General features: G+C 37.3%; 1 protein-coding gene across 1 annotated transcript; it reads left to right on the forward strand.

Moving 5' to 3' along the window:
• The first annotated feature begins 1,658 nt into the window (after positions 1-1,658).
• On the forward strand, positions 1,659-22,085 carry LOC132196414 (neuroendocrine convertase 2). Its single transcript, XM_059619030.1, has 14 exons — positions 1,659-1,972; positions 10,885-10,989; positions 13,612-13,746; positions 15,240-15,348; positions 16,240-16,277; positions 16,443-16,519; positions 16,817-16,905; positions 16,964-17,139; positions 17,679-17,891; positions 18,395-18,495; positions 18,765-18,998; positions 19,392-19,556; positions 19,845-19,962; positions 20,387-22,085. Exons 1-14 carry the CDS (start codon positions 1,814-1,816, stop codon positions 20,546-20,548), a joined length of 1,881 nt encoding a protein of 626 aa, XP_059475013.1. The 5' UTR covers positions 1,659-1,813; the 3' UTR covers positions 20,549-22,085.
• The last annotated feature ends 695 nt before the right edge of the window (positions 22,086-22,780 follow it).

Here is a 22,780-nt window from a genome sequence, read left to right on the forward strand (position 1 = left end):
CGCCACTTGAAAACGCTCGCGCAAACCGCGCCTCTCAAACTTAATGAGAGAGCAGATGTTCGACCTTCGAGTGGAAATAAAAAATCAGTTCCTCATTAAACGGGAAAAATTAAAATTTCAACTGAAAACAACAGAATCGTTGTTTCGATGATTTTGGGTAAATTTGAAATCATATTATTTTGGATTCCATTTCTAACGAAAGTCATGAATTTCCATATTTAAATTTTGGTAGTTTTTTTTTTAATTTAGTGGCTCCTTTTTGGTCTGGTTATAGTATTGGTTGATCTGCCAAACGAATCTCCAATAAATAATTAGAAGGATGATTTTGACTGATAGGAAACAGTGGCCTAATTTTGCTTGATTATCCCCAGCTGATTTTTATTATGTAAGCTTTAGTGTCTCAAAATAATTATGTTAAAATCAAATCAAATTGATTGCAAAGTGACTTTTTTTCCAACACAACATTAAAACAATTAAAAGAAGCCAAATCTAAATTTTGTAATATTTTTTTAAAAAATTGGTAACCTTTTTAAAAAAGGCTTTTTTTTACTTTTTGTGGGGAAATCAAAAAGAAAAACACTTCTATTTTGATAATTAGTGTATTTTATATATATATATATATATTTTTTATATTTGTGTATTTCTTCCGTTGTTAAGTAATTCCAATTTCCGTTTTAATTTCCCTAAAGAAAATTTAACGTATGGTTCAAAAATCACTGCTTGGAAAACGAATGGAAATGTCCAAATTTCAACTTTTAATTTAATTTTTTTAAACAGATCAGGATTTCTGTCTCCAAATATATTAATATTTCCATCTAAAATTACAAAAACCAAGACAAACGGCAACACCCTGAACTTTATATACAAATTAAAATATTCCAAGATATTCTTCAGTTTTTAATCACATATTTTTCAAGCATGTTTCTAAATAATTAATAATTCAAATGAAGAACTTTTTGGAGGTTTTAACTAAAAAAAATTATTTATAAATAAAATTGGAATTTTTCCGCTTGAATGTAACCGATCGTATTTTTCACTGAGTGTAAACAGTTGTTGTATCATGAAAAGGTGCAGCGCAATTATTTCTTGTGTTTTCTTTGCAGGTCGATTTATTAAACACCGGGGCGCGGGCGCTTAATTTGCACAAGCAAAAATGAATATTCAAAGCTCAACACACCACTTTTCAAACGGGGCCGTTTGCATAAATCACGTGTCTCTGCTGGATTTGCATATTTCGCCGTTCGAGGAAACGAGCCGGAACGACGAATTTTGATCGAAATGGAAAAAGTTGAAACACACAGAGAAGAGAAAGTGCGGTTTAGCGAGAGAGGGACTGTGTGTGGGTCTGTTTCATTGATCCCGGGGGCCGCCTAACCCAATGAACATGGCGCACGCTCCGTGGCCGCACTCGATCTTGTCGCGATCGGCTGCAGCAGCGGCCAAAACCGAAGGAAAAACGAAAAACTGGAAAATATATTTAATGAATCGACTCATTGTTAAATTTACTTTTGCTCGGGGTTTTCGGGCGAAAATTGTGAATATATAAATTCAGGAAGGAGGAGGAAGCAGGGAAAATCAATGCGGATGACGTCACTGGTGACGTCGGGGGTGGGGTGGGGGGGGTGCGTGTTGTCAGGCCTGGCGGGTGCACACGGACGACTGAGAGCAGCGAGCGGCCCCGAAGACGAGATCCACCTGCAGCAGCAGCAGCGGCCGCGCTTTCGCCCTGCACTTGTTCGGCCGCCCATGAGGTGGACAAGGAGTTGAAAAGTTTTCAAGCTTTCGTGTCCGCCGATCACAATCTCGCGTCCCGATGCTGCACCTGGTCGCGCTGATGACGCTGCTGGCGGCCAGTCCTCTGCACTCGGCCGACGTCTTCACCAACTCGTTCCTCGTCAGACTCAACGCCGACCACGGCCAACAGGCGGCCAGAGACGTCGCCCACAGGGCCGGCTTCGAGAGTTGGGGACCGGTGAGTCGAAATTCGCCAAAAAATCTTTCTGAATTCAATTTCGAAGGAAATTTGGGTCGTAGATTTTCCCGTTTAAGATGAAAATTAAATTTCCACTTTGTGGAAGCGAAATTAATTGAACAATATTGCTGTGTTGTACTGAATGATGCTTTAATATTTGCTCTACTTGATAAGTTTTTAAAATTCAGGCTTTCAATTTTGATTCTAAAGTTCGCAATTTGGCCAAATAACTGGTTTTTCAACGTGATAAATGGATAAAACACTCAATTTTTTCGTTTTATTTAATTATTCGATTAATAAAATTTGGTTTTTAGCCTAATTAAGAGCTTTTGAAGTTTGAGGAACATCTTTATTTATTTAAAATTGACACATTTTCAGCAGTTTAATATTCGAATTTTATACAATTTTAAAAATAGTACCAAACTTAATCCTGCAGTTTTCAAATTTTGTTTAAGTATCTCTTTTTAAACTGAATACAGTGTGGAATATCATACTTCAAATTTTGACTTCATTTTTGTATGAGTAAAAAGGTAATTAAATTTGCATCAAGAGCTGAATCAATATTTGGTTGTGATGGAAAGCATCAAGGTTTTGCCTCCCTCATTCGGGGAAATTGGAAATGCAATTAAGAGTTGGAAGCGTCGATCGTTTTCCTATTTTGTGCGGCGACGGAAATTTTCGCAACGCCACTTGTGTCATTTTGCAAAAACTTTTGTGCCTCCATGTTTTGAATTACGCATTGTAGAGCGAATGGCCTCGCTGCAGAATTTTCCACTCGAATATATAATATCGAATTGTGCTGTGCAATCTACGCGCTTTGTTCGAAATGAATTTTCCACGCGTGACGTCAGTCAAAAGCGTTTACACACGCAGAAAAATATAATAATTCCGAGAGCTGCGCGCGTATCGATTGCGTCTCTTCTGATAATGAAGCTCCGACGCGCGCGAAAAAGGGCAAAAGTTCTTCTTTTTATTTTGGACAAAAAAAAAGTACATAAGCGGCTCAATGACATTCGAGCGATAACAAAGCGACAGACGCACTCAATCAAATTATGAATTTCGCCTTCTCATTTTGCTCAGAGAATCGAATTTGCATAATTTTCTTCCCTCTTCCTCCGCAGACGTGATCGAATCTCCATCTAATTGTGCACTCAGGAGAAATGCTCGTGGCGAATAATAAAAAAAAAATCGAATTTAATTCTCTAAAAAATTTGAATTAGTTAATTATTTTAAAAATTGCTTCAGCTAAAAGAAATATTTAAAAAAAACTATTTTTGTGGTAGAATTTCACAATCGAGGGTTGATTCATGGTGATTCATGGTGGTCTTCTCTCGACCACCGCCGAGAAAGCTCATGAATTATGGCTGCAGCCCGCAGCCGAAACATGAAGAGCAGGATATTGTTTTTTCTGAAACAATAATCAACTCACAAAAACCCATCGAGGAAAAGCCGATTTTAAATTCAAATCACCAAAAAAAAAAAACTAATTTACTGCTAATGATAATTACTTTTTTCCTCGTATAAACAATGAAATTATCTTTCACAAAACAATTTTGCCAATCTTTAGAGAAATAAATTGGCTATTTTGTGACAAAAAGCGCGCGTCTGCCGGCGGCTGCCTCGGCGCGTTCTCAAATTCGCGGCGGTTCGATATTTCCAATATTGGTTTATTTACGAGACAGCCGGCGACTCGCCCGACTCGGCGGCTTTTTGCCAAATTCCGCGCCGTCTGCGCCTGAAAATTTGCAAAATAAATTGCAAGTTACTTAAAAAAAAAACGCTTTGTGAAATAAAGAACATTTTCTTTCACTCTGGAACTCAAAAACTATAATATTTTGAAAGTAGGAATAAAAAGTAATACTTTTTCTCATCAGAATCGCCATTGTATGGGCACAAAACTATCACACAGAGGTGATTGAATTAAAATATACATAGATATTAAACTGAAACTTAAGAATTATTTTGCTCTAATTGTAAAATTGTGTCTGTTTGAAGTCTTTGAAATCTTGTCCAGTGCAAAACAAATTAAAATTATCATAAAATAACATTTTTTACATTTTATTTTTGAACTGCAATATTAATTCAACGTTTTCTTTCCAAAATTTTGGGCAAACGGCTGTTTGAAATTGGTAGAATTTCCTAATTTCAGGTAAAGATTTGTCTCATAATTAAAAAAAGAGTTGGTTTAGCTTTCAATCATAAAATAAAATCAAAATCAAGTATACAAATTTGGGGAAATCTGTTTTGGAAATTAGTCCTAAAATCAAACACTTCTTCAGTCCCCTCTTCTCATTTCTTATATTTAACATTAAAATTTATTCCAAAATCTTATACATTAATTTTTGAAAAGTTTTTTTTTACCTCACCCTTGATAATGAGAAAAAATTTGAGTTATAAAGGTGCTTTTTAGTTAATTACTTTTGAAATATTTTGAAAACTAATTTTCATCTTGCACGAGCTAACTTTTCTGAGAAACTTTTCTTTTAGGTTTCTCTTTTTTACAGAAACTTTTCAATTTCGTAGCCTCATGCGCAGCTAATCCACCCCGATAGTTTATTTTTGGCTGCACGAGAAAAGTTTTGGTTTAATAAATCTGCTCTTGAGCCGCGTTTCGCATGTTTCACTGCATCTAAGCCAGCAACGAAAGGCAATGGAGCGTTTTCTTGTAGTACAACTTCTCGTTAATTCCGCTTTGAGCAGCATCGCGATTAACAACAGCGCAAAAGAGGCTTGCAAATTTAATTAATCTGCGATTATACGCAGCTGCATCTCCAAACAAGTAATGAGAAATGTAAATAACTTGACTTAATTAATTTAGTTCACAAGAGCGAAAAGTGTGTCAACGATGAACCCTTTAAAAATTATTATTTTTTTAAGAAAAAAAAATTATTATTTACACTTACGACTTGGAGATGTAAACTCATCATTCCTAGAGAAATTTTCACTAATTCTAATACCCAATTTCATTTTAAAACGTTCTAAAAGTTTGTATTTCTCAAGATTTTGTAGAATCAGAAAAAGTTCCGATCTTATTCGCTTTCCTTTAAAAAAATTTAACAAAAAACATAAGATTAAATTTGTTCTGAAATCAATTAATGAGATTTTGCTAAGAAAAAAACTGAAAAAGCGGCCATTTACTGTCAAATTTCATAAGATTTTTCTATTTTGCTAAATCACCGAGTCAGAATTTTTGCTTCTTCCGAATCCGAAAGCAGTGACCTTGGCGCTGGAGGTTTGAAAATGAAGCTCAATTTGCGTCGTCGGGGGTGGCGGAGCAGGGGTGAAAAGCAGGCCAGAGTCGCCCTGGGGCGCCGTTTATTTTGGCAACGCCGGTGACAAAATTAATTATAAAACTGGATCATTTGGCGCGAGAGCGAGAATCGGATTCGACGCGAGGCTCGACGTGAGATCGACTTGTGCGTTCTTCGCGGCCAATCAATAAAACTCGGCACCTCGTTCGCTCGCCCGCCCGCCCGCAACTCTCTCAATTTATCTGTGCGACGCGGAGGTGAGCGGCAGGTGCCGTCGCTAGCGTGTTGGCCCAAACTTGGAATAAAAGTAGAAAAAGAAGCAAAATCAACAAATGCGGTCTCGCAGGAGTTGCAAGAGAAACCGGCGGCGCCAGAAGCAAAATGTTTCCACTCGAAAAGGATATTCAAATCTTAACTCACTTTATACGAGAAAGTTCCAGTGGAATAAAATGAGCTGAAAAGGTTTTCTGGCTTTCATTTTCAAAGAGCCTTTGAAATATTCTTATAAACATTCTGTGAGGAAGAAACAATAATTTAAGAAAAAGTGCTAATTTTTTTAACACATCAGAACAGATAATTTTCAGTCATTTAAACTTTATTTTTAAAGTATATTGCCTATCTAAAATTTTTTTAAAATTTATTGAATTACAGAAAAAGTTAATAATTGAAGCTGAAACTCAAAATTAACCCTTTCTTTGAATAATTCATACCAAAATTTTGACCTCTGATAGAGTGGAAATCGATCGGCGGCTGTTCTAAATTATTTCTGAGAGATGGTTTGCCCCGAGCAAGCGAACTCGCGAGCCAATTTCAAGTCTGTGAAAATTTAATGCATTTTGTGTCGCGCGTGATCCACTTCTTGCGCGCCCGCATAATCACGCCAGAGGTTGTTGCCAGACACGAACGAGTTCATTAGCAATAAATTGATCTCCGGCACAAGGAAGAAGCTTTCTAGTCCCAAATAGAATTCGCAATCAAAAGCAAATAAACAAATGAAAATCATCTTCAATCCTAAAAACAAAATCAGGATTTTTAAACCTTTTATTTTAACACTTTTGGGGTGGTTTTTTTGTGATGCCGGCGTTTTTCCTCAGCTCATAGTTTCAATCAAGAGGCACTCGATCGATCTTTGCTTTTCCTCTCTCTCACATTTCAAAGGAAATTCCCTTCCTCCTTTAATTATGTACCTGCTGCTCTTTCACTCACGTTAATTGCTGCAGTTGGACTTTTATTTACGTTCGTTTGAGCAGCAAAACTGTGTTTTAATTGGATCGCCCGCGAGTTTGAAATGTCACGGCGTTTTGTTCTACGTGTCAAATTGCCGCAGTCCTTGAACAGGAATATCGCGTTTCGCCAGCCGAATTAGCCGCTGGAATGAAGATTTAGGGCGACACACGCGAAACAAATTTATCGCCCACTCCAGGATTAATTTATTTGCCCGCCGGCCGGTGCCTGTGCGTCTGCTTAACCAAATTTCTTGCTCACGAATTAAACGGATGAACTGATTTACAGTCTTGAAATTACAAAAAGAAATAAGGGATCGATTTTGGCCTTTTGCTGCTTCAACTCTATCGCATTAAACCCGCTTTCTCGTCGCTTCTCTTGCTTTCCAGCAAAACCTCATCAGCCGAGGATTTGCGTTGCAAATTCCCTGAGCAAACAGTCTTATTAAATCCTCTCTGGAAGCGGCTGCTGTTGTGCAAACACGCCAGATTTCGCGCTGACGTCGGCCAAAACGAGAAAACTCCACAACCAAATCTCGTCCGGCACGGAAAGTGGAAACGCAGACGCAACTCTCATTAAGGTGGAGTGACATGACATGTGCTTTCGAGTAAATTGCTTTCTCACTCCCCAAGTTCGGCAACAAAACTAATTACAAAATTGTGTTCATGATTTGATTTCCTAAACTGAAAGACTTCAAAGAAAAAATTGTAAAGAAAATACACATTTGTAAAGTAAATAATTCTCAAAATGATGAAAATTATAATTAGGAAAGGATAATTATTGGCATTGAATTCAGAATAATTAAGAACAGATCTATTTTCCAATAGGTCTTTGAATTTGATAACAACACCAGTAGTTAATTTCACAAAGCTGACCTCTTTTGAAATGTTGAATCTTGAAAATTTGCCGGAAAATTAAACCGAACTACTTTAAATTAAAAATTTTAAAATAAAGAAAATAAATATTTACTTTTTCATTTTAATATCGTTAAAAAGCCTTCCGATTTGAGTTTTTGTTTATTCACATTAAACAAAAAAAAGTGTGTTTTTCGGTCAAAAAGCAATTGAAAGTTTTGGGGCTGAGATGAATGCGGGTTGCGCCACTGGCCGGGTTAATTACGACTGCACGCGGGGGACTTGAGAGGACTTTCTCTTTCCTGGTCCGACAGCTGCGCAATTTGCAGACTCTTCGGCCCTGGCCACACCAGAGAGTGTCGCACGAGAACTGGCACAGGAAATTAAAGATTCTCGCCCCTGCCCATATCAGATTATTCGCGCACTCCCTAGGGCGGCTCCCAACTCCATCACCCTCATAAAATGAGACACACGAATTTCACGATCTCATTACCGAATAACAAAGATTTCTCCATCTTTAGTGACAAGTTAAAAATTTCACTCAAAATTCACTCTAAATAATGCGATTGCAAGTTTTTATTTTAGAGACAAAATGTTCATGGATTCCTAAGAACTTCGCCAACCTTTCATCAAATACTAATTTCCGAAAGGACGAAAGGAGTGTATTTCCTCAAGATCTTAAGGTTCAGATTCTTTGAAAATTCAAGACATATTATAATTAAGAAAAATTATAATTAAAAACAGCCTTTCATCTTGTTTTTCTGTTTAAAGAATTTTATGTTCCAGGCAAATGTGCGTTTGATACTGATAAAATTTTCACTGTTTCTCATTTTTGTCCAGTTAATTCTTCAATTTGGTTTTATAGTTCTTTTTTGTCTGTTGCTCACTATTTTGCGAGTTTTCTACTTATTCTTTTTATTGCTGGAAATCGGCGGTGCGTGCTTTGCAGAATAAGGACGAGTCTCTCTCTTTTGGTCGTTAGAAAACGTGGAGCTGCAATTTCGGCTAGGGTGTCACTCGAACGGGCAATAATTGGCCGCGCTGACGTCTTTTCCAATCTCCTCTGCTCCCCGCTTTGCCACTATTTTTAGCCCCGCGCGTTGCTTTGCGTGCGGAACAAAAAACTTCCTGTCTTGCAGGCTCGTCGGTGCAAGAAATTGTAATTAACAAGTGTCCGCATTTGCGTCACCGCTCCCCAGAGGAATCACGCTAATTGTCAATTTGGCTCCTCCGCGACTGCAATTTACTCTTGCTTGTCACAAAAACGTATACAACTCGGAATTAATTAATTGCTGTAAATTGTTCGTGCTCAAAAGGATATTCCTAGGGGAAAAAAATGCCTTTTTTCTACAATTTTCTTTCTTATTTTCCTTGAATTTTGTGGTATTTTAACTTTTAAAGGCAGATTTTCATTCACTTTTACCTAATTTAATTATCCAAAATATAAAAAGCGTTCTTATATTAAAAATATAACAACAACAACAAAATAAAAATGTTTCAATTAGAAATTGGTATAAATTCAAAACTTTCTGTTTCAAACACATATTCCTATATATGTATTAATGAAACATGCACAATTCAATTTTGTCCCTTCAAATTAACAAATAAAACCAAATAAAGCTCCTACGAGCGTTTGAAAGAGCAATTCTTCCCGTTTTTAACATAAAACGTTTTGCCGTGCGTCGTGCATTTCGTAAGAAGAGCTGCTGACGATATTAAAAACCGTGTGTCCTCGAGCAGAAGTACGAATTTATTTCCATACTCGCTTGTCCTTTTGCGCGGAATTAATCTCGACTGTGCGTTGTGTGTGATTTCGCATTTTACGAGTCTTTTGATGCGCGTCCTTTAATGGCTCGCAGCGCCGTGAACATGGCTCTTTATGGTGCACTTTATGATTATATTCTGCCCGCGTTTTCATTGGGCCGCAATTTCGCCGCGCTTTATGTTTGCACGGTCACCTCTATCGTTTCTAATTTGGCCGCACAGCCGCGAATTCACTTTTATCAAAACACGGCATACTTTTTCATCCATCATACAAAAATATGTCCCCTGAGGCCTCGTTCAAGGAGAGGAAAATTCCCCACAGGCAGGCGAATTTTACCCAAAATTTCTTTTCTTCAGCCGCTCATCGTCTTTCTCAACTTTATTTACCAAATTTGCATATTTTTTGAGCTAAATATAAATTGGAGAGAGCTCAAGATTGTTTTTTTTTAAGGATCAAAAGGTTCTGTTCTACAGGATTTTTATGAATGAATTTTTAAAGATTAATTCAACATTGAGCTCAAAAATTGTCTGATTTTGATATTTTCTTAAAGTATTTATTGAACAATTAAATCGATTTTCTTGGAATTTAAAATTAAAAGCAAAAAGTGTTCAAATTCATTTGGCAGGAAATGAAACTCGGACGTACCATTTTTAATTAGAAATGTATTTAAAAATTAAATGAAATTTGGCCACTGTTTGGAATTCAACAATTACAAAATTTAATTTTTGTGAAAGGAGAGAATTGATTTTGGGTTGCATTTAAAAAAGAAGCTATTAGTCCTGAACATGCGTGTTCGCTCGATTAGTTTGTCATGTAACAAGCTTTTCTGTGAAGGGAGAGATATGAAGCTGGCGGGCGCGCGTCATTATCTCTCGAGACAATTATCTTCACGGGCTGTTGCCGCCGAGGATATTAACTCGGCAGGGAAGATGCAAAGCGCGACGTAAACTTTCAGCCCCCTGCCGCCGCTCCTTTCTTTCTTCCCCTTCATCATGCACGCTTATGCTTTTTGTATTGCACAGAGAGCAAAACGCGGTCTTTTAGTTTTGAATGCGAGGAGTTGACAGAAGCTTCCTTAATTAAATTCCCATCAGTCGAGCAGAAGCACAAAGTTGTTTTTTCTTCTGATTTAATTAGCTGCTTCAGTTTTGGTTTGCGTCACAGTTCGGTTCGATCGCTCACTTTGCCAAATTAAACTTTAATATAGCGTTTGTTTTTGCTACGGTCAACTTGATTGATCTCGTGACTAATGTAAGTCCCGATGCAACCTAGAAAAACTAGTCAATATTGGGATTTTTGTAAATTGAAGGTTTTGTTCTTTTTGATTTGGCCTCTCAGGTTTTGGTGAAAATCGATTCCTTGTGTCATGACCTTTCCAATGACGTGTCACACTTTATATGTTGAGGATAATTTGGTGGTGGGGGAAGTATTCGGACCAATCGGAGCGCTTCGTATCCTTTAACGTTGATTTTCTAGGAAATAAACCAAATATATCGCGGTGACCCTGACCTTTTTGGTCAAATTATTCATGCCAACGAAATTTAGAGATTTTTCACCAATTTAAGGGTCAACGAAAGCATCAAAAGTGACGATTTTTACATTTTTTATTCTAAAAACCTTTCTATAGACAATTAGGAATAAAAGGCTCGGGATTTTTTACTTTCCAACGATTATTATCACAAATCATTCTCATTCGTTATTTTATAATCAAATGAATTTCATTGATTAATTTGAATTTATAACTTTGAATTAAAAAAATGTAGATCAAAATATGTTTTTTATTTTTTAATCTTACGTTGAATTTGTTTTGTGTTTCAGGTGTTGGGCTCGAGTCGCGACTTCCACTTTGTGCACCGCGCCCTTCCGCACGCGCGGTCCAAGCGCAGCGTGCCGCACACCCGCAGGTTAAAGGCCGACCCGATGGTGAGTAGCGCACACGATTTATTGCCGCACCGACCTGGCGCTGGCCTTTGCCGTCGAAAGCGGCCATAAATCGCCGACCCTTGCTTCGCTGCTTTTGCCGTCTGGGCCAATTAAATGGCCATCGATGCGGCCATTCTTCTTGCCACTGCCGCTGAAAAGCAGTTTTCTTTGCCTCCATCCTGTGAAAAAAAAATTTGGATTTTAATTCATTACAAATATAAAGTAAAATATTAATCAAATAATGTTTCTCAAGCTGAAGAAGAAATAATTAATTTATTGATGAAGATGGAAACTAGAAATAACAATCTAAATTGAAGTCAAATTTTGTTTTATAAAATAGATTCTCTTTTTTTTGCAATTTTAATTTAAATATCAGAAATTAGATAAATTACTCAATAATTAAATAATTAATAATATAATACAATATAATATATTATAATAATTACATAAACAAATATCGAGAAATTTTACTAAAAAGTGAGATAATTGCAACTTTTTGGCTAAATTCGAAGCCTTAATCCTGCTCTTGAAACATTTTGTTTCCAATAAAAAAAAATCCAAGTATATGTTTCCGCGTGTTTTCCTGGACGATTTGGTTTTTCCGTGAACCCTCCTGAAAGAAAAGAGGAAAATTGACGGGGCCGAATGTGGCAAGTCCCGAAATAAGTTCTTTTTGTCCGGGCGAGTGTTTCGCAAACAGGAAGTTGAGCACCTATTTGCGCGGTTGACTATGTTGTCGGGCCGTGTTTGCCACTCGCTAATTACGGAGCGTGACGCGCCCAGCTTAATCTGCTGCGAAACCCACGCCGCGTGTGCGATCCATCAATGATAATTCGGCCGGGCCGGCGGATGCGTCACTCTCGTATTTTCTTATCGTCCGCCCTCATAAATTATTGCACGACGACATTCATTTTCCAGTCAAAACAAAATGTGCCACAAATTCTCAGGCTCATCAGCAGGGAGATAAAAATTTAGGTCAAAAATAAGCAGCTCAATTGTAAAATCATAATGAAAATAAAAAAATAATGATTAGGGAGAAGATCAAAAGTTTTTTTTATTAGATATAAAGTTCGTGCCAAAAAATTAGTATTGTTTTTATAAGATTGACAGCAATTTAAAAAACAAAGTTCGTTGTCTGTATTTTCTTTTATAGTTTTTTTGTTATTTAGAAATCATATCAAATTAAAAAAAAAGCATGTTTCAGCGACTTGTCTGTTAATCGAGATTAAGGCCTGGGTCGGTCAAATGCGCCCTTGGATTTCAATTAGGAAGCGTCGATATGCGTTTGGGCTTTCGCAAGCCGCGCTCACCACCCAATTAAAACGGAATTAACGTCTCTCGCTCTCTCTTCCTTCAACCGAAGCCCAGTTGAAATCAATATCCATGAAAAGATTCAAGTTTACAGCGAAATTCGAAGTTAAAAGGAAAAAGGTCGCTCAGTGCTCGGAATCAAGAGCGAAACGCAAACATTTTTATTTCTATTTTTATTCGTTGCGAGGCAAGTAGGTCAGCTTTGAAATGAAAGAGAGATATGCAGATGTGATTAGCAACGGTCGAGAGCGGCTCTCTTATTTGAGTGCTCGTCCGCATTTCAGCCACAACATTTCAAAACACAACGTCCGAAAAAAAAAAGATTTGGAATAAACACGAGCTGCAATTATTGTGAAGGATTCGAAATGTGGAAATAATTCACCTTGACATTTTCTCCACCAAAATGTTCTAAAATTTAAAAAAAAATTAGACAAAATTTTCGTACTATTTGAACTAGAAATTTGAGAAATTTCAACTAAATTGACATCCAGATTTAACAAATTTGAAGTTTCTCAATGGGAATTCTATTGAATTACGAACTTTTGGTTTCATACATGATTTTTGTTCTTTTGTTTTTTTTTGTCGTCACAATAAGTTGAAGAAGTCCTGCGCCTTAAGACAGCGTTATTTGAGTGTTGCGACACAACAAAGACCATTTTTATTTTTAGATGAGACGCATGTGGGCGCGCGACACATGGACACAATGGCGAGTTCAAAGCTTGACCTCCCACCCGCGCTCAGGGGACAAAGCATCCCCCGCGCTTGGTCTGGCAGGACAGCAGCTGTGAAAGAATTTTCCATTCCAATTTCACGAGTGCCACTCTCGTCTCTCTCATATTCTTTTCCGCCGCAAACAAAAAATGAAGGGCCGCGTCAGTCTCTGCGGAGCCGCCGCTGCGATCCCTGAATAATTTTCTGCTTTGCCGCTCCTTTTGATTGCGTTTCAATTTTCCGCCGCAATTGCAGTAAAAGCAGCTTCAGAGAAATGGTCAAAGGAAATGAGAAGCATCAGTTTATAATTTTTAGCGATTTTACTATGGAAGTGGAATGAAATCAAAATTTACACAGTATTATCAAAATCTCTCTTATTGAATCTATTGAAATTACAAAATAATTTATCTTTGGTTTTGATGTTGTCAATAAACTAATATTATCAATAATAGGACAAATAAACTAAAATAATAATCAAATAAAAATTGAAAAGCATAAACTCAGATTGTTTGAAAAAAAAGCAGTTTTTTTTCTTTTAATTAAGTAGAGGCCACAAATTTTCATCCCAATGATTAAAATGTGCGTTGCGCGTGATTTCAGGTGGAGTTCGCCGTTCAGCAAACAGGGTTCAGGCGGGTGAAGCGCGGCTACAACCCCCTGAGGGTGGAAAACTTGGTCAAGCTGCAGCCGCACGACGACCCCACAGACCCTTACTTTCCCTTCCAGTGGTACCTGGTGAGTATATATTTTTTTTCTTCCAATATTCCAAAGTTCTCGTTCAACGAGAATTCCGCGGCGTGAAGAGCTTTTCAAAAGAAGGGGCTCAACGCAATTTTCCGTTTTTTATCGGCAAAGTGCGACTTCCAAGAATTCACCGCGGCAAATATTGGATTTTTCCCGCACACAGGGAAAATAAAATTGTAAGGGAAAATTTTCATTCACGACGATATACGCCGGTTTTTTTTCTCAGAGGTTGGTTTTAAAAATAAAACAATATTGTTGCGAAAAATTGGGAAAAAAAAATCATTGGGAAGAACAATTTCCGTGTTATTTCGCCGGAACCAAATCCTCCCTTAAGTCGTCCCTTTGCTACGGACACACTTTGAGAAGAAATGGAAAAATGAAGAGGGATCAACAAGGGAAGAAAAGCCGAGCGAGTGCGCGGGGCGCCGGAGAAAACAGCCTGTGGCGTGTGTGTTATTGTTGTTTTTTCCCGTGAATGGCGCGCGAGGGCGGGGAGGGAGGGGGTGGGGGGAGGGGGCACGCGCGACCTCTGGCATTTGCGAGTCGGTTAGGCTGGCAATCGATGGATGCGACGCTCCTCTCCGCAGATCATCTTTCTTCCTCGCACTCGCCAGTGAAATCTGAAAGCTCAGTTTTTTATTTTGCGACCAAATCAGAAAATGTTTGGAAAACAAATTTTGAGGTTTCTTTATTTTTAAACGATTTTCTGCCAATTGAAGTATTTTTGGACGAAATTAAGGAGGTCGAAGCGCGCAACAACCGGCAGCTGCTTCAAACTCGAAGCTTTCTCTCTCAAGAGAGCTTTGCTTCTTTTCTGCCAATTTTTACAAATTTTGTGGAATAAGGAAAGTTTTATTACTTTTCTCCATCAGCTTCAGAAACACAGATTTAACAAAAACAAATGTGTTTTTATCAAAACAAGATATTAGAGAGCCTTTTTCTTTGGTTAAGGAGAGGCTTTTGCTAAATTTTTCTCTGCATTAAAATTGTTTTGCAGATTTCAGTTCTTTGGTAGAACTGAATTTTTGAAATCTGACATCGTTTCTATGGACATTTTCTAAAATAATTGTTTTTCTCAAATTGATGTGACCAAAATTGATGAAAATTTGACCAAATCAGGCTCATAATCACCCCCAACAAGATAGAAAAATAAAGTCAATAATCGTCATAAAACATTATTTATCTTATTGATCTTTAAGAAGAAGTTTTAATTTCAAGGTAGATCTCAAAAGGTCCTCGGTATATAAAGGAGAGAAAAGCTTGCGTTTTTCACTTCATCAAGTGTCCAAAGTACAAAATCAAGTGTAGAATAATTTTCCTTTAAAAATCCAACATCCATCTTTTTAAAAATTTAAAATAATGATCAACATCTTCCCCAAAATGCCCGGAAAAACGTTTTAAAACTGTGAAAAAAGGAAAGTGCATTTTTTTTAATTTTCTGCCAACTTATTTTTCTCTTTTCTTATTTCTCTTACTTTTTGCAGAAAAACACGGGCCAGAACGGGGGCAAGCCGAAGCTGGATTTGAACGTGGAGGCTGCCTGGGCCCAAGGCGTGACCGGCAAGAATGTGACGACGGCCATTATGGACGACGGTAGGTGCCACTTTGTTACGCTCTTTACGACCGCAAACCCTCTTTTCATGTGGCGTCGTAAAATTGTCACCAAATTGAACGTGTGTGTTATTTAATTAAAAGAAAGAGCGCGAGAACAAATTGCGGTTGAGCAAATATTGAATCTGTCGCGCACAATCCAATTACGGGCTGAGCAAATCGCGCCTCAGCTCTGTGGATGGATAATAATGACGTTGCTCTCAGAAGAAGAAGAAAAAAACAACAACAACAACAACAACAACAAGTGGCCGCATCGGAACTATGTCGCGTTTTATTCTCAAGAAATTGCATTGCAAAACTTTGCTTCTCTTTAAGGAATCTTAAAACAAATAGAATTGATTTATCTTTTTACACCTCTCAGATTTTAATTTTGAACCCTTAAATTAAAAATGAAAACTTTTTGTGCTGAAACAAAGAAAAAATGAATTTTTTTGCCGAAAACACAGACTGTTTTTAAATTACCCTCAATTATTATCTAATATTGTAGCTGATTCATTCATTTTAAATCGTTTGAGAATAAATTTTTTTCTTTTCCACTCATTTCATGCACCATACAAATGTAATTGAGCTAAAAAAGAAAAATCGATCACGCTTTCAATACGTGACACTGACGCATATTTTTTGTTTTTTTATTTGACATACTTCGCGCTCAGATACAAACGCAGCTGAGAGTGCTTTCGACGTGTGCCACGTTCCCGAGTCACGTGGCCGATTTCAATATTAATCGCACTCGCGACGGCTCGAATTAGGAGCCGCGAATCTCGTTCGAGAGGATTTGAGTTATGCAACCGGCGCGGCGCGGCCGTTCACCCGGTTGCATAACTCGATATTTTCCTCCCCGAAACATCTATTTTGATTATTTTCGTGTTTCAGGAGTGGACTACATGCATCCCGATCTCAAATTTAATTACGTAAGTGCCTTTGTCAGAGTGGCCGGCCGGCGCAGGTAATTAATTAAACACACAGGCTGCTCTTTGATCTTTTCTGCCCACGCGCCCTCGGTCTGAAAAATTAATTACCTGCGCGCCGTTTTCTCGCTCAAAAGTTGGCAGCTCGTGAATAATTTATTTCGGCAGAACGCGCGCGCCAGCTACGACTTCAGCAGCAACGACCCCTTCCCCTACCCCAGATACACCGACGACTGGTTCAACAGGTAAACACAAAATTCCACAAAAAATACAACACTTTTTTCAATTAATTTAATTTAGAACTTGACTCGTAACTGTATATTTTTTTTTTTTTATAAAAAAACACGCTTAGAGTCGTGTTTCAAGGAAATTTTATTTCCTATTTCGGATATTTAAAAACTAGAAACCTTGAATCAAGAGAGTTAATTTATTAAGCAACATTGGAGCATAATTTCTTTCAGAGACGAATTAGCGATTCGTCTCCAATAATTATTGAAACTTATAATTTATTTCTTAAATTTAATGATTAATTGTGAAACTAGCCATGGAACGAGATGTGCTGGTGAAGTTGCTGCGGCGAGAGACAACGAAGTCTGCGGCGTCGGCGTCGCTTACGACTCAAAAATCGCTGGTAATTTTCCCCCTTTTTTCACCCCGCTTAATTGCGTCTGACGTGTCTGAACTTGCAGGGATCCGCATGCTGGACCAGCCGTACATGACTGACCTGATCGAGGCCAACTCGATGGGCCACGAGCCCAACCTGATCGACATCTACAGCGCTTCCTGGGGTCCCACGGACGACGGCAAAACTGTCGACGGACCCCGAAACGCCACCATGAGGGCCATCGTCAGAGGCGTCAACGAGGTCGGTCGAAATTAAAGTCGTTTCATATCAAAAAATTAATATCGAAAATACCGATAGATCGTTGCTTAAAAATTCAAACGTTTTTTAGAAAATTGTTTTTACACACAAATTGACTGAGTTCTGGAATTTCAAAGTTATTCCAGCGGTAGCCATCTTTGTTTTAGAAAACAGGCTAAAAATGGTGATCAAGAGATCTATGAGGATCTTCAATTTGGTTTTATTATTTAAATCATTTAAATTTTGGAATGTTTAAAAACATAAAAAATATCTCCCTGGAAATAAAATGTTTTGACACACAAAAATGAAATATAATGTGTATCAGAATTCTCATTAATTTCATTAAAATCGTTTCAAATCTTGGAACACATTTAATTTGGTTGTTGTTGATAAGAAGTAAATAATTATTAATTTTGCAAATAAATGGTGCGTGCGTGAATTTGACTGGAAAGAAATTTCTTTTGGTCCACAAGTAACAAGATTTTTTTTATTCTCTGAACTGGAAGCGCAAAATTGCTAAGGTTGGTTTGGTGCAATTTTAGGGACGCAACGGGCTGGGCAACATTTACGTGTGGGCGAGCGGCGACGGGGGCGAGGACGACGACTGCAACTGCGATGGCTACGCCGCCTCCATGTGGACAATCTCGATCAACTCGGCCATCAACGACGGACAAAACGCGCACTACGACGAAAGCTGCTCTTCCACCCTCGCCTCCACCTTCAGCAACGGCGCCAAGGATCCCAACACTGGAGTTGTGAGTTGAAAAAAATATTTTCAAATTTAAACCAAATTTATAAGGGCCATTGATTGGAAAAAGTTTAAATTAACTGAATACTAAAGTTCCTTTTAATATCTTTTCTCTGGTGTTTAAATTATTTAGCACGAATTGAAGTTTCAAAGGTTGAAAGTTTCCCAATCAATGAAACGTTGTCGGGAGTTTTTTTTTTGCCTCCTCTCTTGATCTTTTGTTGATTTTACCCATAATCGAATCATTCGCCTGCTCCGCTCTTTCCTCTCAAATCGATCCCGCGTCACAACTTTTTCCCAATTTGCATTGAAACGAGCAAGAAATTTGCCTCGAAAATGGAATTTCTGCTCAAGCTATGAATACAGATTGGGAGAATTTATTTATTTATTCATCGACGCCGCCAATACTCATCAATCAATTACTCTTGACGCGTTTGCGGCGATACATTTTTCCTGCATTTTATCAGCTGCGCGTCGCGAGTCCATCAATCAAAACTGTTACGTTTCCAGGCCACCACGGACTTGTACGGAAAATGCACAACGACCCATTCGGGCACTTCGGCCGCCGCTCCCGAGGCCGCCGGCGTCTTCGCTCTTGCCCTCGAGGCAAAGTAAGAAAAAATTTTACTTTAAAATTAAACTTAAGATTTTAAAAAAAAACTGAAACATAAAAGTCGATTTGATGGAAAAAAATACAAATTCCTGTTGAATTTTGAAGAAAAAAAAACATTCACCTGGTATATATTTTGTGCATAAAAATTTCCAAATTAAAAGTCATAATATTTATCATTTCATTTGGAATTTAATTTGTTATTAGAAAGTTTTGCCTTATTTGGAAACAAAATGTGTTGATTTTATTGAGATTTGTTTGGAATTTCAGTGCGCAACTGAGCTGGCGCGACATTCAGCACCTGACCGTGCTGACGTCGAAGCGCAACTCGCTGTACGACGCCAAGAGCCGCTTCCACTGGACGATGAACGGCGTCGGCCTCGAGTTCAACCACCTGTTCGGCTTCGGCGTGCTGGACGCCGGCGCCATGGTCGCCCTGTCCAAGCAGTGGAAGACCGTCCCGGCCAGGTACCACTGCGAGGCCGGCAGCATCATGCGAACTCAGTAAGAACAAATTTTTTTCAATAATAATTAATAAAAATACAGGAAAAAACGCATTGGAGAAGATTCATTAGGACTTGAAATGCAATTTTATTGATTTTATTGAAGACCAAACTGACAAAACTAGTTTATTTATCGAAAAATTGCTTTAAAAGTATTTCAACAAATTTTGTTAAACTTACAAGAGATTATAAACCAAATGAATTTAAATTGTAAGTTGAATTTTCCTATCTCTGAATTTTTAGTAAAGTAGCTCAGAAAAAGATTTTGTTAACGATTTATTTAAATAAACTGCATAAAATACAAAAATTTGTCAACTGTTTAGAATAAAAATCCAATTCTTATCTTTCTAAAATGAATGATTATCACTAATTGGATTCCTTTAATTTTGCTCAGAGCGATTCCGAGCAGCAAGTCTGTGGTGATGAAAATCGAGACGAACGCGTGCGCGGGCAGCGACACTCAGGTGAGCTACCTGGAGCACGTGCAGGCCGTCATCACCCTGAACTCGACTCGTCGGGGCGACGTTGAGATCTTCCTCACCTCGCCCATGGGAACAAAGTGAGTGCGGCGATAAATATATCAATTTCATATTGAATATTTTCATTGAAATAGATTCAACAGTAAATTAATTTACTTAATAAAAACAATTTTATTATTAAAATTAAATTACGTTTGGTTAAACGTATTAATTATATAATCATATTATATTTAATGAAATGGTAAAAAAAATTACTTTAATAATCTAATAATTTTTATATAAATTAATTAAAACAATTAATTAATTCTAAAATCCTAAATCGATAAACTCGCTTATTTTTATTCAATTTTGTTTGTGCGCTTTTGCAGGTCCATGATTTTGAGCAGGAGGCCCAACGACGACGACGCTCACGACGGATTCACAAAGTGGCCCTTCATGACCACGCACACCTGGGGCGAGTACCCGCAGGGTGTCTGGACACTGGAGGTATTATTATAAAAACTATTCATGCTGTTCTCTCAAAAGCCTAGGTTTATTGAATTTACCAACAGAAATTAAAGCATTGCTTTTTACGAAGAATAAAATTTAAATTTACGTTCTCTTCATTTTATTTTGTTTATATTATTACGGTGATTAAAAAGTCAAAGTTTTTTTGGAATATATTAATTTCTAAATGTTTTTAAATAAACTGGAAAATATGTTATATTTTCATATTTATCCTCAGCTCTCAATATAAAGAAATTTTAAATTTATAAACTTTTCAAAATAAACGATCCTTTGGAATTTTTATTGAAAATTTTTTTTATTAGAAACTAATTTATATTGTATCATGTTAAAGTACAATTAAATTCTGAATATTTAGTTTAGTGGTTTGTTTTGCTAAAAATGTGCGGAAATGCGTTTTTCGCAGGTGCGGTTCAACTCGCAGGTGGTGCAGAGCGGCTTCATCAAGGAGTGGACCCTGATGCTGCACGGCACCAGGGACGCCCCGTACAGCGATTTGCCCGTTTCCGACCCGCACTCGAAGCTGGCCCTGGTCAAGAAGGCGCACGAGGAGAGGAAGAAGATTTAAAAGCGCGCGCGGCCCCTGCATCTCCGCAACACTATTTACACAATCGGCTGTTCCTTTTCTTGAGATCTCTCTCGAATTCCAAGTATTTTCAAAACGAAAAAAGAGAAATTTCTACGATTTAGAGCCATTCAGAGCTGGAAATCTGCTCTAAATTCAAATCGGATCATTAAAAGTTATTTTGTCTCTCTCTCTAGTCACTGAAGTTGAAGAAACGGAAGGTTGCATAAAAAAACACGCATTTTTACGTTTGTAGCTCAAAACTCAATTCACAATTTCATATTTGTTGAGTGGGCGAATTTCGATCAGCCACTAATTCCGACTTGAACTTTTTCGTCACTGCGCATTATACAATTATTACGGCACACGCCGAGCATTAACCAATCTCAAGGTGGAAAGAGTGGGAAAATTGAATGCAATCAAAAGATTTTCCGAATCTCACCAAAACATAGAATTTTTTTTGTTAAATTGTGAGAATCAATAATTTGAACCACGACGCGCTCGTTCCACCTTGAAGAAGCCCTTTTGTTGCAAGTGCGACGTGCATTCCGTTCTCATTCTTGTTATTGCTCTCGACAAAGCAAGGAAAATGATATCCTGCTCCATATATTCGATCCCTTTGTGTACATTTGTTGTATATCAAACTCGGCATTATTTATATAGCAAGATGTAGCGCATCTCTCCGCACTTGTAAGGACAAACTTATTCATTCCATGTGAAGAAGAGTTGAAAAGCAGAATTATTTTCTCACTCTCTTTCTCGGCACGTTGTTCCTTCTTATATTATATTATTTTGGTACGATATGTGATGTCTAAAAGTAAAATTACACAAACTATACCCATCCTGAGAAAACTTGTTCATGTCTTATTAATAACATATAAAAATAAATATTTCAAAACTCGCGCGCCATATTTAACCAATAGAGCGGAGAGCAAGTAGAATTTTGGACGCAATCTTCAAATCTGCGTCCAGATATTAAATTTTCCAGAGCGTTCCTTTCTCTTAATTCCGTCGCATTGCAAATTGAAAATAATCGAGTTAATTGAAAAGAATCGATTGTAATTGGGTCCAAGTTTGAGGAGCGCTCCTGCCTCTTAATTTCCGCCATAATAAAGTTGAGAATCCTGCATTTTATTAAATTAAATTTATAATTCCGCGCGACAATTATTAACAAGAAGTGCAGATTCATTAAATTAAAAAAACTCGATGTGCAAACCTGTGTAGACACGACGCGCTCTCTCTGCTGACGATAGATCGAAATGCGATTATATATTTGATTATTGTAAATAATCTCTCTCTCTCTCTCTTGTAAACTCTTTCATTCAAATTGACCACGAACGAACCTACATGCAATTATTTTTATGATATTGATCAATAAAAGATAAAAAATAATCTGGACTTACACACACGTACGAATTTGAGGATTTACCAAAAATTGATATGAAAATTCTTGAAAACTTATATACTTGTAATTTTTAATTCACGTTATTTTTATCAATCAGTGCAAATATGATATACAATGAAAATAAAGATAATTAATTTTAGCAGCCATAATCTTTCTTCTTCCGCTTTTCCAAAATCGATAGGTCGGCAAAATTACGCTGAGAGGGCTAATTAAAATTTGCATTCGGTAATTTGCTGATGCATTGCAAATTGGCCAAATTGTGAGCGCGGCCATTCGCTAATTGGGGCCGCTTGTAATTGGATTTCATCGCCAGATATTGCAGCAAATGAGGCTCTGCGCTAATTTTCAGCGCCGAAAATAACATAAAAATACCCATAAATCTATAAAGTTTGTACATTAAATATGAACAAAATGGTGGTCAACGTTTTTGCTTTCCTTAAGTTTAAATAATTTAATTAGATTAATTGAAGATAAAATCCTAAAGATTGAATCATATCGTTTGATGTATTTAAATTTTATTCTAAATTGATTGAATCTTAGTTTCATTGCATTAAAGTTTTTGACAATATCCCGTTGTCCCCGTTGATTATAAAATTCATTCTCATTTCACAGAAAGAGAAAAAAAGCACAAATCAAACGCAGTTTATAATTAGCTTCAAATTTATAATAATTAAATTTTTCACGTTTTTCGCTTCATGGAAGGATCCTAAGTATTGACAAACAAGAGCTCTCGTTCCGTAGAAGTTCATCTACAGCCAGAAATAAGTCCTTTTTTGATCATTCTTAGAGATTATAATTATTCTTGATTGTTATATGAATTTCCATTCACA

Source organism: Neocloeon triangulifer, unplaced genomic scaffold, assembly GCF_031216515.1.
Source record: "Neocloeon triangulifer isolate White Clay Creek 2 clone unplaced genomic scaffold, ASM3121651v1 ptg000012l, whole genome shotgun sequence".
Classification (NCBI taxonomy): Eukaryota; Metazoa; Arthropoda; class Insecta; order Ephemeroptera; family Baetidae; genus Neocloeon; species Neocloeon triangulifer.

Coding starts and splice junctions, on each gene's coding strand:
- LOC132196414 (XM_059619030.1), top strand. CDS start 1,814: ATGCTGCACCTGGTCGCGCTGATGACGCTGCTGGCGGCCAGTCCTCTG. Junction 13,747..15,239: donor TTCCCTTCCAGTGGTACCTG/GTGAGTATATAT, acceptor TACTTTTTGCAG/AAAAACACGGGCCAGAACGG. Junction 16,520..16,816: donor ACCGACGACTGGTTCAACAG/GTAAACACAAAA, acceptor TTGTGAAACTAG/CCATGGAACGAGATGTGCTG.